At 37.9% G+C, this 14152-nt stretch overlaps 1 protein-coding gene and 1 non-coding gene across 3 annotated transcripts in view; both read left to right on the forward strand.

Annotated features, from left to right (window-relative positions):
- KANSL1L (KAT8 regulatory NSL complex subunit 1 like) overlaps nt 1–14152 on the forward strand; it is a 120422-nt gene that overhangs the window by 69071 nt on the left and 37199 nt on the right. For both annotated transcript variants that reach the window (XM_066233452.1, XM_066233453.1), the window contains exon 6: nt 620–824. In XM_066233452.1, coding sequence (XP_066089549.1) covers nt 620–824 — 205 coding nt within the window. The remainder of the gene's footprint in view (nt 1–619; nt 825–14152) is intronic.
- On the forward strand, nt 6392–6493 carry LOC136307107 (U6 spliceosomal RNA). Its single transcript, XR_010725797.1, has one exon. It is a non-coding gene; the product is annotated as a U6 spliceosomal RNA (small nuclear RNA).

The following is a 14152-nucleotide window of genomic DNA, read 5'->3' on the forward strand; positions in this document are numbered from 1 at the left end:
TCCTCCTTATGTTCTGATGTTTTAAAATATTTAAGTGTAATATTTAAAAATTAATATGAAGAATAATTATAAAATTAATATGCTTTTTCATATGTAGTTTGTGTGGTCTGTTTCATTATTTTATAGTTTTGACTACTGTACTGTCAGAAGTTTAAAAAATTCCTAAATATTGTAGGATAGCCCCTTTGTTTCAAAATTCATTGAAAGAGTATGTAGTCCATAAGAGCAACCAGTATTACAGTGATGAGAGTAGCTCTATTTTAAACCTATAATCTTTTGTAATACCACCCATATGCAAAAATTTTTTATTTATTTAAATATACATGGATTATTGAGTCACCTGAACATTTACATTGTACTAGTGAACCCATGTGAGCATTTTTAGCCTGTGGGATATTTGTTTTGCAGGAGAAAATAGAAGTAGAAATTATTTCCACAACTTGAATATGTAATTCCCCATCAATATAGATTCTTTCACCAGTTGTTACCACTAAGTTGGCTAAAATGAACTCTTCTGTCATAGTAGATTAAGGCAATTTACATTTAGTTTTCTTTGTCTTTTTTGTTTGTTTGTTTTGTTTTATGCCCTTTATTCCCCAATTATTCCATGGCATTTCAGTGCTTCAGAGAATTTAGATGAGCTCTCTTCCTCGAGTAGTTGGTTACTTAACCAGAAGCACAGTAAGAAAAGGAGAAAAGACAGGACAAGATTGAAATCTCCATCCTTGACTATCATGAGTACAGCAGCTCGAACAAGGCCACTTCAGAGTTTCCACAAACGAAAACTCTACAGACTGAGCCCTACTTTTTATTGGACTCCACAGGTAAGGTTGCCTTTGGGAAACATGAATAAAAATTTTATCATCAGTATATTTCATGTACAAGAGGATATGGATTATACACTGTTATTTAGAATAATTGCAACGAGAAAGTTTTAAATATATTATTTGTAAGTGACATAATAGGTATTGGCATTATATTAATGGGATTTAATGATTTTTTAAACACAGCAGTGTATTCTGAAATTTCTCACATCTTCATTTATTTACATACCCTATTATACTTAAACTAATTTGAAGAAAATTGCATGTCAAGGTGATTTAAAAATTTTATTGGTAAGGATAATAAGGAAAACATAAATGTTCTGTGTATTTGTCTTTGTTTAGTAAAGAAAAATCAATAAAATCTTCACAGCTGTCAGTTAATTTTGGTGGAAAGGGCGTTGCTCTCCATTTTTAGTTTTGGTAGTTGTTAATCTCAGTGACTATTCTATTTCCTTTTTCTAGAATGTAAGCAGTGCCATTTTATATGTCCATGCTTACACTTTTTACAAATAAAATATACTTCATTAAAACATTCATTTTGAAAAGCATATTTTTCATTTGTTGGCAAAATGTTAGGCATATATTTTCAATGCATATTAAACAAACTGTGATGAAGGGCAAAATAAGTTATCTCTAGCACTTATTATATGACATGTTTTTTTTCTATTGTATTTTTAATGAGTATGTCAAATGAAAGAAATTCTCTTTTATGCTGTCAGTATTATTTCTATAATGAGTACATTTAAGTATTTTAAATATATTTGTATAAAAATCAAGATGCTTTGTTTCAATAGTAACCAGTTGTAAGTGTGGCTTTATGAGATCCATTAGAAATAGGAATGTGGAGTCTGACAAATTAGTTTTTATTAACAGTTTGATTTTTATTATTTAGTAGTTCAGATATTGTTAGTATGTTCCACCAACTTGAAAATATTTTTAAATTATGTTTTATTTAAGAACTTACCAAATGGGAAAATATTTGTATTTAATGATTTTATATATGAAATTATATTTAATGGCTTCTATTTAAAGTTGCTATAAGCAATATATAAATAATATTTTTGAAATTGTTTTTGTAACTTCAAAGCTACAAATAGAATTGTCTATCTAAAATATTTTATATGTAAATATACCATAATATATGGACTGGAAGAAATCTGCTTGGATAATTTAGGAGATTTGTTAGATATTACTAATATATATATATATATATATATATATATATATATATGCCTTGATAATATAAAGATTGGCCAGGAAAGATGTGAACAAATTTAAATTTTTAGCAAAAAAGGGAAGGAACAAGTGTAAGATTATTGTTATTAGTAGATCATATAATTGATTGTATTCCATTAGCACTGCTAAGCATTTTCAGTACACTGTTTTATTTAATCCTCAAACACGAACTATGAGTTATTTTAAATCCCACCTTTAGATGCAGAAATTGAGGTTTGGGTAGGTTAAGTAGATTGCCCAAGGTCACACAGCTAGTAAGCAATGAGTCTGATTCCAAAGCCTGTGTCCTCGCCCATTACATTGGTAACAACAAAAATAAACCAAGTCTTTTGTGTGCTTGAAATCAGTAAAGATAGTCTATTTTGGGGTTGGGGAGGGCACTTTGTGTGGTTAAAAGTACTAGGAAATGCTTCACAAAAGATTGGTTTGAAAGATAAACAGAATTTTGAAAAGGTATGGGCAAGAAAAAGTACTTTAAGTGAAAAATTGGAACAGATAAAAAAACTGGAGAATGGCAAATCCCCCACCACCCAAATTATTCTTAAATTGCCAGGTTAATATTTATTTATCTTTTTAAACTTAATAAAAGTAATTTCTCTCAGGAAGCCTTCCTTGACATCCCCATTATGGGGTATGTATTGATGTAACAGCCTGAATTATAATAATACATTGTTTTATAGTAATACTCCATTTATTTTTCTGTCTTCTCATTACATTTACCACACTTGATCTTAGCCAAAAATCAGAGAAATGATGTCTTCTTATTACATTTAATTTTTTTAGAGGACAGGGGTGTACATTTCTAAATCTACAGGGCCTTGAACAGTAACTGTCCAATAGTATATTATCAACAAAGTATTGTTTAATATGAGAAAATTAATGTGGTAGAACATAGGAAGATGTTTAAAAGGTTATGGAGAGTGAGAACTTGTGTGTGTATGTCTGTGTGTGTGGCCTAAATTTGCCTTGTGAAACAGTCTAGGTACAGTAATATCCGATAGAACTTTCTGTAATGCTGGAAATGTTCTATAAATATCTGCTATCTCATATGGTGGCTATTAAATGTTGCTGAGCATATGAGATGTAGCTAATACACCCGAGGAACTGAATTTTTCATTTATTTTTATAAATTTTGATGTAAATAGCCACCTGTGTATAATATCTACCAAATTGGATATGGCAGGTCCAGACTCAAACTACCCTAATAGCAGTTAGTACACTTGGCACTTGACCATTCCCAACTGAAAGGGACCAGGAATCTTTGGAGAAATGACTGTTGTCTGGAACTGGGGGAAAGAAGATACTAGATGAGCCTGGAACATCTTACTGTTACCAGAAAAGAGAAGCCAGGAGCTAGTGTGAAGAGGCTTTCATTGGTCAAATCTGGGACTATTTAAGCATCCAAATAATTAAGGACAGTAATGAACCACTGAAAAATAGGAAGCCATTAGTCCATACTAATGAAAGAGAGTGCGAGAGAGAAGACTGGGTAGACTTTAACATATAGCAGTAGCATGCCAAATAATGGGAAGAACCGTTGCAATGATCATACTAAAGATTATTTGGGCAGGCATCATAAATAGGTAAAAAATCTAGGGTCGGGAGAGAAGTTTGATGAGGAGCAGGACATCTGTAGAGATCCCAACCATAACCTTGCTCGGTGATCAGAACTAGAGATACCATGTTGCTGTGTAGTATTGGCCAGCAACACATAACCTGAATTTTTTTTTTTTTGTATTTTTCTGAAGTTGGAAACGGGGAGGCAGTCAGACAGACTCCTGCATGCACCCGACTGGGATCCACCCGGCATGCCCATCAGGGGGCGATGCTCTGCCCATCTGGTGTGTTGCTCTGTTGCAACCAGAGCCATTCTAGCACCTGAGGCAGAGGCCACATAGCCATCCTCAGCGCCTGGGCGAACTTTGCTCCAGTGGAGCCTCAGCTGCGGGAGGGGAAGAGAGAGACAGAGAGGAAGGAGAAGGGGAGGGTGGAGAAGCAGATGGGTGCCTCTCCTGTGTGCCCTGGCTGGGAATTGAACCTGGGACTCCTGCACACCAGGCTGATGCTGTACCACTGAGCCAACCGGCCAGGGCCCACATAACCTGAATTTAATCATGAGGAATCATCAAACAAAGCCAAAATCAGAAACATGCTATTAAAAAATGACAACTGGCCTATATTCTTTAAAAAGTGCCAATGTCATAGAAGCCAAGAAAGGCTGAGGAACTGTTATAGAATGAAAAACAGACTGGAAAGATGAATGATAACCAAAAGAATATATGATCCAAATTAGAACTCTTTTGGAGGGAAAAAATTATTGGGACAATTGACAAAGCTGGACTATTGATGGTAGATTATATAGAAATATTGAATCTATGTTGAATTTCCTAAGTGTGATACCTGTTCCGCATCTGTGTAAGAAAATATCTTTATTCTAGGAAATACACATTGAAGTATTAAGAGATAAAGTGGCCAAGCCATTCATTTTATGTAATAAACTAACCCCTGTGTGTGTAGAATGGTGCTAGCAATGTAGCATTCTTGGAAGAATTAGAATAATAATTTAAAAATCATTTTCTATAGCACTTAACTCTCTACTAGAGTTCTGGTTGAGAAAAACGTGTGATGGAGAGAGGTGGGTGTCTTTGCTATTAGGTAGCACGTAGGAGATAGCTGCCTGATCTTCACTCTAATTGCAACAACTGTATAAATTACAAAAACAAAAAACCCCCCAATCATTATACTATTAAGACCTTAGCAGAACTTTTATGGACCCATAAGAGAGCTGAGGTTGCAGGGCAAACTGCCACTTTGAAATATGGAGAGTAGCAAATCGGGAGAGCCAAGCCAAGTCTGTTTACCTGGAGCAGAAACCCCAGTAACTGGACAGTAACTGGTAATTTTGATGAATTGCAAGATGCCGAGTGTGGACTGTCTTGAGAGTGAAAAACTCTTGGGGACCACACTCTTAGGAAGCCCCCACACTTTCATGGACTTTACTTCTAGGCTACCCACTACGTTCTCACAGTGAAGATTCATGAATCATCCCTAGTGGCTCTGGCATGGAACGGGGAGGATAACCTTTATGAAATAAGCCCAGAGTATTGTCTACAGCAAGGTTTATTCCCCTGAGGGAAAGATTTTACCGGAGCCTTATTCCTGGGAGAAGAGCCTTTCTTCCACTCCTGCCCCCAGTGGCCTTTCTATCTCCCCTAAGCTGGAATGGGGGTGGCAAATAAGAAACACTTGTTAAGGTCACATACGCAGCAACACAGACCCACTCAAAGACTGAGATTTAATCATAAGATTATACTGAATGCTGCTGCTGGGGTAGATAGCTGTGCTCCACTTCCTCACACCTCAGCACCACACCTGCAGGACTCCGCTCTCACTGTGGGCTCCAGCTGTAAGGCATAGACTGTTTCTGAGGAGCAGTACTTAAGGAACTCAAAAGTCAGCAGAGGTCGCTAGAGAAATTGCCAGTCTCTGACACCTACAATGATAGCAGACATTAAAAACAGTCTGTTAGCCAGATTAACATAACATTTTGGGGCCTGTCTATATCAGACCTGTTACCTGATCTATAATGTCTAGCTTTCAAAAAAAAGTTACAAGGCAAGCTAGGAAAATCACACTCCAAAGAGACAAAGAAATCATCAGAACCATGCTCAAATATGACGAAGATGTTGGAATTTTCTTAAATAACTGTGATCAATATGTTAAAGTCTTTAGTGGATAAAGTACAATATGCAAGGGCAGATGATAATGTAAGCAAGAGATGGAGACTCGTAAGAATCAGAAGTAAATACTGGAAATCAAAAACAGGGTAACCTAGATTGATGCTTTATCCACTCTGCCACCATAGGCCAGGCAAAACAGTGTAACCTAAATAAAGCATTCCTTCTGTGGGCTTATCAGTAGACTGGGCATGACTGAGGAAAGAATCAGCAAGCTCAGGTAGGTTAATAGAAGCTTTACAAACAAATGCAAAGAGAAAAAAGAATGGGAAAAAACCAGAACAGCAAATCCAAGGTGTGTAATTGAAATTCCAGGAGGAGTAAAAGAGAGACTGGAGCAGAAAAACTGTTTGAAGTAATAGCACCTGAGAATTGCCCAAAGTTAACGACAAGCACCAAACCGTATACCCAGGGAACTCAGGAGAACATCAAGCAGGATAAACACCAAAAAATAAACACCTCCACATAACATATTCAAATTGCAGAACACCAAAGATGAGAAAACCTTGAAAAAAAGCAGAGAGGAACATAACTTAGCTATTGAAGGAAAGAATAAGAATTACAGCTGACTTCCATCAGAAAGCATGAAAGCATGTTTGCTTGGGCAGTACAAATACTGAAATTGTAACGATACAGAGATTAGCATGGTCCCTGCACAAGGATGACATGCAAATTCATGAAGCATTACATATCTTTATGTACGGTTCCAGCTGGGTACTGGAAGTACGGGGGTAAACTGTAACTTAGAAATAGAATTTAAATTAAAAAACAAAACAAAACATGCAAACAGAAAGATAGTGGAATGGAATACTGTTCTGGGTAGAATTGTGTCACCAAGAACTCATATGTTGAAGTCCTAACCCCCAGTGCCTCAGAAGGTGAGCTTACTGAAAAATAGGGCTGTTGCAGACATAGTTAAGATGAGGGGATTAGAGTGGCCCCCGATTCAATTTGACTGGTGTCCTTATCGAAAGGAAACTTTGGACACAGATGCAGGCACACAGGGTGACTGCTGTTTGAAGAGGAAGACTGACATCAGAGTTATTCTTCTGCAGACCAAGGAGCACCAAAGATTGGCAACAGAAACCAGAAGCTAGGGGAGAGCATGGAACAGCTTCTTCTTCGCTGTCCCCAAAAACCCAGTCCTGCTGACTCCGTCACCTGCCTTCTGGCCTGCAGAACCACGAAACAGTAAATCTCTGTTGTTTGAACCATTCAGTTGTGGTGCTTGTTATGGCAGACTTAGAAAAGTAATACAGTGATCTTATTTGGTAATTAAGTTAATGAGCTTGATATAAAATCATTTTGGATTTAGGATGCACCCTAAATCCTGTGATTTGTGTCCTTATTAGAGAACGAAGAGAGATTGAGACCCAGAGGCGGATGGGAAAGCCATGTGAGGATGGAGGCAGAGACTGGAGTTACACTACGAGCAGGCAGGGAATGCCCGGAGCCCCAGAGCTGAGACGGGCAGTTCTCCCCCCGATACTCAAAGGAGTGTGGTACTGCCCACATTCCACTTTTGGACTTCTAGCCTCTAGAACTTTTAGAAAGTAAATTTCTATGGTTTTAAGCCACTGAATTTGTGATAACTTGTTATGTCAGCCGCAGGAAACTAAGACAGAGCTTGATGCCAGGAAGTAGGTTGCTCTTTAACAAACACCTAAAATTTTTGGAAGCAGCATTAGAATTGGGTAATGGGTGGAGGGTGGAAGAACTTTGAGATGCATGATAAGAAAGCCTAGGCTCTGATGAGAGCTCAGAAAGAAGTGAGGAGAATGGAAGATAGGTGCTGCCTTCCTTGAGAATATATATGTTGTCATGAATGGAATGTTACTAGAAATATGAATGTTAAAAGTGCTTCTGGCCTGACCAGGCAGTGGCTCATGGATGGAGCATTGGCCTGGGATGCAGAGGACCCAGGTTCGAAACTCCATGTCACCAGCTTGAGCACAGGCTCATTTGGCTTGAACATGGGCTCACCACCTCGAGCATGAGGTTGCTGGTTTGAGCCTAAAGGTCACTGGCTTGAAACCCAAGGTCGCTGGCTTGAGCAAGAGGTTTCTGGCTCAGCTGGCGACCCCCAGTCAAGGCACATATGAGAAGGCAACCAATGATCAACTAAGGTGCCGCAGCAAAGAATTGATGCTTCTCATCTCTCTGCCTTCCTGTCTGTCTGTTCCCTATGTCTTTGTCTCTCGCTAAAAATAAATAAATAAAAGTGCTTCTGGTAAGATTTCTGAAGGAAATGTTATTAGAAACTGGTAAGCATTGAACTCTTGGATAGTTAGATGGGAAAATTATCAAATGAAGTGTGGAATTGCACTGATTTCTTTTTGTTTATAGTAAAATATGAGTGAAAATGGTAGATTGAGGATGGAATTGTTGAGCCAAAAGGAACCAAAACTTGGTAATTTGGAAAAACTTCAGCCTCTTGCAAAAAAATGGTATAGCATGCTCAAGAGAGAAGTCAACGGTGTGATGTGGCCGGAGGAACATTTGTTGAAGAGATTAGGTTTGTGAGTCAGGGATCCAATCAGCCATCTTAGCAGCAGCCAGAAATAGAGGTGAGGTTATCCAGGAAATATCTGGGAGAACCCACTTGTCTAATGACATGGTTCATCTTAACACTCAGGGGAGACCCACAAGGTTTTTAAAATATTATAACAACAGAAAAACTACCAGCTTAGACTGGACAAAAGAGAGTTGTTGGAACCGCAGAATTTTACAGTCAAGAAATAGACACCTACTCAGCTACCAACATGTACCACCCTTCAAGAAAAAGCATGCCCGCACAGTTGAAAATCCATGTTTAACTTAAGTTGGCCCTCTGCAGATTTTGAACTGAGGATCGAAAATACAGTTGACCCTTGAACAACATAGATTTAAACTGCATTGCATCTGTGGATTTAACCGCCTGCGAAGAGTATTTTAATCTGCAGCTGGGAGGGAAGTACATATTAACCCCTTCTCCCAAACACATCTAATGTCCCATCCCATTACCTCATTAGGCTCAGGCTTCAAGTCCTGAATTTCATCATCTTACATCATGTGTGGTACCTGAACTGAGACTTCTTTGTGTGACTTCTCAGGTGTGGTCCTTGGGTATATCACCTCAAATATGGTTCCTCTGGACTGGAAGAAGTGTGAGCTGATGTTCTTAGTTGTTTGCTTTACACATGCCCAGCATACAGTAATGAGACAGGGATAACCAGAATAGACATTGTGCAGACAGGGGGAAATGGGAGGGGTTTAGTGGTTCTTAAAATACACAATTAGGAGCATGTCGCAGGTTCATTGATGGAAGTGGTTCTTTGTTAGCTCTGCCCTCTGATGTCTTCTCTGCATTCTCTGATTGCCTTCTCTTTTCCTTCAAAAAAAAAAAAAGCCCTGTTGCATATATTCTAGTTTTCTCACTATGCTTTCTATCTGTAGAAGGGAAAGGCCTAGAGGCCTTTTCATTTTAAACTACTTCTTTCTTCATCTAAGTTCAAGTCTTCAAAACTTTGTGGGCTTGTTATGTATCACAGTAAAATGAACTCCATTGGGCAAAGGTCATATCTACAAATTTCTTCTCAATTTTGGACTTTGTATGAGGCTGCTTACTACCCTTAAGATACTTAGAAGCACTTTCGATCTAGAAGAGACTATTGAGGCACACCTTTAAGATTGTCCTCTAGACTAGATGCAAGGCCTATGAACATGCCTCAAACCTTTCTAAGGTCTTAACAAAAGGTCTTATAGTCTCATGCTTGAGATCAAGGCAACAGTTTTACTGACAGTTCCCCGGATTTGATCTTTGAATTGATGTCATTTCTTACTGCATGAACCTTTTGCTTTCTGGAGTGGCTGGAAACAAGAAACAGTCTTATTTTTTTTAACTCAGCAAGTCTTGGCTCTTATTTCCTCTAAATTCTGCTTGAAAACACTATAGCTCCCTGTTAAGCTCATCCTACTCCATTCACACTTTATCATAAGCAACTAAATGAAACCAGTTGGCATACTGAACAGTCTGCCTAGAAATCTCCTTAGGCAGATTTATGCATTTATTATGTACCCTTTTTATCTCCCACATTTCTATAGGCAACTATTACTTTACTTATTCTCGCAGATCAAAAAGATGAAAGAAATGGAGGCCTAAGGATCGGAATAATTATTTAGAATCATTATTTGCAGAGGTTATGATCCCTTTGTTGGTCAAAATTAATAAAAAGCATAAATTAGTAGGCATTTCCACTTGACTTTGCCCTTTTTACAATAGTAATCTCCAGTGAGAACATCAAATAATAATAACCAGTATTTATTAAGCAATTATATGCCAGGCACTGTTTTAACTTACAAGTACTTTATATATTTCTAATTTAATATTCATAACCCATTTAATAGAAAACTAAAGCACAAAGTAGAATGAAAAGACACAAATTTAGCACTATTTAAATAAATATAAGTACAAGTTCGTAGTTTAAGTGCTAATGTTAAGTAAACCTCTTTTATGAACTTGAGTAAAACATCTGATCTGAATCTTTTGTGAACTGTTTCACACTGTTTATGAAATCTCAGTCCGTAGCAACAATTGTTAAAACTCCATGTAGTTTCTAAAGCTGTTTTCATCTTTTTGTCTTTCTTAATCCTCTAACTAAATCACATCTTTTGCTGTCTAAGCCTGTTCATTATTGGGACACTTCAGTTTATTCTTAGAGAACTGTGCCTTTTTTTTTTTTTTTTTTTTTTTTTTTTTGTATTTTTCCGAAGCTGGAAACGGGGAGGCAGTTAGACACCCGCATGCGCCCGACTGGGATCCACCTGGCACGCCCACCAGGGGGCGATGCTCTGCCCATCCAGGGCGTCGCTCTGCCATTCTAGCGCCTGAGGAGGAGGCCACAGAGCCATCCTCAGCGCCCGGGTCAACTTTGCTCCAATGGAGCCTTGGCTGCGGGAGGGGAAGAGAGATAGAGAGGAAGGAGATGGGGAGGGGTGGAGAAGCAGATGGGTGCTTCTCCTGTATGCCTTGGCCGGGAATCCAACCCGGGACTTCCGCACACCAGGCCGACGCTCTACCACTGATCTTGGTATAATATTGTTTGATGTATGTCCAGTATAGAAAACTCTTTAGATTCAGGAAAATGTATTGGTAGGCACATTTAAGACATGAGTATGTTCCCCAGAATAACACTCTAGTATAAAAGTCTTACAATGTAAATGTAACAGTTTTCTTTAACGTGCTGTTTCATTTGCAATAATGAGTTAAAGAAAGCCCTGGCCAGGTGGCTCAGCTGATTAGACCATCGTCCCAAAACACCAAGGATGCAGGTTTGATCCCCAGTCAGGGCACATACAAGATTCAATCAATACATAAATAAATGGAACAACAAATCGATGTCTCTCTCTCTCCCTCCCTCCTTCCATCTCTCCCTGCCCCTCTCCCTTCTCTCTCAAAAATCAATCAATAAATAAAATTTTTTTAAGAATTAAAGAAAAAAATTATTTAGTTATAATATGCTTCTTCAGCTCCTTCTTGAATTTAATTTGCAGCATTTATAATATTTTATCTTTAAGAAAATATCCTTTATGTAATTGTAGATAAATCTAGAAGGTACCAAATCCTAAAGAGCCTAAAAAATATTTCCTATGGGGAGGCAGCAGGTTTTAGTGGTTTTATGCATGAATTCTAGAAAATACATTGTTTGGGTAGATATGTTAATTCTACTTCTTAATATAGTATTGTAAAAATTACTTTACTGCCTTATTTTCCTCATCTGTAAAGTAGGGCTACTTTCACGTGGCTACAGTCAGCTGGGGTTGGAAGTAGTTAGCCTCACCACCTCTTCCAGTAGGGAGTGCTGGCTACAGTCAGCTGGGGCTGGAAGTAGTTAGCCTCACCGCCTCTTCCAGTAGGGAGTGCTGGCTGTTGCCTGAGGAGACGTGGTTCTCTCCCTGTGGCCTTTCATCCTGCAATAGCTAGCTAGAATGGCACTTCAGGCCAGCACCTCTAAGTGGCAAGGAGGAAACTGTAAGTCTCTTAAGGCCTGGGCCCTGGATGTCAATAACATAATTTCTACAGCATTCTGTAAGTCAAAGCAAGTCATGACTAGCCTTGACTCCAGGGGATGAAGAAATAGACACCACCCATAGAAGGTGGTCGCAGCAAAAGGGCATACATGCAGATAGGGATGGGAGTAATTTATCACCATTATGCAGTCTTTCCCTGGCTCAGGGTTGAGGTTTAGGTAACCCCAAATTAAGACATCAGCTGAATTAAGCAATAAAGAAGAGAAAAAAAATAGGCCTACTTTATAGAGTTGTGTTGATATTAAATAAGATAACACATTTGAAATGTACCTAGTCCAATGCCTGGCATATAAAATACAGTCATCAAATGTGAATGGCAACAATGGTGATAATAATTCAATGATTCAAATCAGTGATGGTTGTGGTGTTGGGGGAGTTATATGATCAACTGACCAATGTATTTAAAAGACTGACTTGGTTCCTTGTAACAGGACAACTTGCTGGGAAGAGGCCAGAAAAGCAGAGATCAGTTAGGAGGACATTACAGTAGTCCAGATGTAAGGTTATAAAGAGTGAATAAAATGGACAGATATAAAAACATTTCAAAGAAGAAATGACTGATCTTCTTAACTGACTTAATTAAAGAGAAATTTTAAAGAGGATAGGAAACATAGCAGATTATGATATTGTTTAGTCCACTTTGTAAAATGGCCAAATCAAGTTTTAATGCTAATTAATATTTACATTAGGAATTATGTAGCAGTAGAACATGAGCCAAATCTGACTCCCTGTGTCATCTGATCCATAATTCTGTAAACTCCACTATGAAGGGGATGAGCGAAACACACCTTTCAGAACCTCAGTAAACAAACCTTAAGTCATTGCTTTAAATTGGTGTGGTCCTCGATTATTTTTTATAGTCCATTCTCTTTTACTTGGTGTATTAATTTTTTCAAGTCTATGATGAAAGAATAGCAAATACCCCCCATCTTTCTTGCCTACTGCAACAGGTTGATAGTGGCTTTTGGCTGCCTGGAGCTCTGTTTGAGAAAGATTTTGATCATCTGGGCTTGGCGGAGGCCCATGGTTCATCAGTGTTTGTCACAAGTTAGTATAGACTGGTCATAGACATCCTGTATTATTTGCCACTCCTGTACTAACATGTCTCATCAACATTAACATGTTAAAATGACTAATTAGCTTTCTGTGTTACTTAGAAAGTAATCTATAAAGATATAATGAGTGTCGTGCTTTATTGTCTGTGGGTCACTTGTATATGCAGTTCAGGAGTTGCTTAGCAAAGAGGAATAATATATCTTTAGTTTTTAAAAAATCTTGGGGAAACACTTTGTATAGGATTGTCTAACTACTATGCCGTACACCTGAAAGTAATAGAGTAATACTGAATTTCAACAGTATTTGAAAAAAAATTTAAAAATTAAAAAAATATATGTCTTAGGGAAACCAAGCCACTACTAGTTTGCATACTGTTTAAAAATATTTCTCTAAAACATTTTTGTAAAATGTTGTTAAATTGTTAGTAGTTTGTTTACTTTCATAAAGTTTTTGGCAAAAGAATCTTGAAGTGTAAGATAGCTATTTTTAAAAATTATTTAAAACCCTTGCCCTGGCCAGATAGCTCAGTTGGTAAAATTATTGTCCTGAAGCACAGAGGTTGCTGGTTCGGTCCCTGGGCAGAGCACATACAGGAACAGACCAGTGTTCCTGTCTCTATTTCCTTCCCTTCCTCCCTCTCTAAAATCAGTGAAATATACATTAAAGACAAAGGAAATATTCGTTATTTTATTGAGAGTAGGGAGTTTTTATTTTTTGGCTCCCTGTGTACATTCTTGTTATTCCTAGGCTTTATTAGTTATCCAGAAGGGCTATGCATATGAAGCATATGGACATGTAACTAGTCCTCCTGCAGATTTCTTTGAAGTTAAAAATACATTGTTCTTTTCATGACCACAGTTGATTCCCGACAAAGGTCAAAATATTTAAATTATCTAATAAATAATAGATATCTAGAATCTCAGTAACAACAGTATCTTCAGAAGAAAATCATATACGTGCTTTAGCAGTATTCTACGGTTTTAAGGAAAGACTGATTTGACTTTGAAGTGTTCTGCTGTAATTCAGCTGCCACGGTGCTGCTGGGCTGTCAGTTATATCAAGGCCATTCCTGCGGTACCTCAGAGCCCGTCATTCACAGCTCAGTCACTGTGGTTCGGACTGGGTCATTACCTCGCAGCCACTTGCCTATGCAATATCAACTTCCTTCAAGTTAGAACCCTAAATTATACAGAGTGGCGGTATGTCCTGCTAACAATACACATCTTTCTA

The sequence above is a fragment of the Saccopteryx bilineata genome, chromosome 5 (genome assembly GCF_036850765.1).
Source record: "Saccopteryx bilineata isolate mSacBil1 chromosome 5, mSacBil1_pri_phased_curated, whole genome shotgun sequence".
In the NCBI taxonomy this organism is placed as follows: domain Eukaryota; kingdom Metazoa; phylum Chordata; class Mammalia; order Chiroptera; family Emballonuridae; genus Saccopteryx; species Saccopteryx bilineata.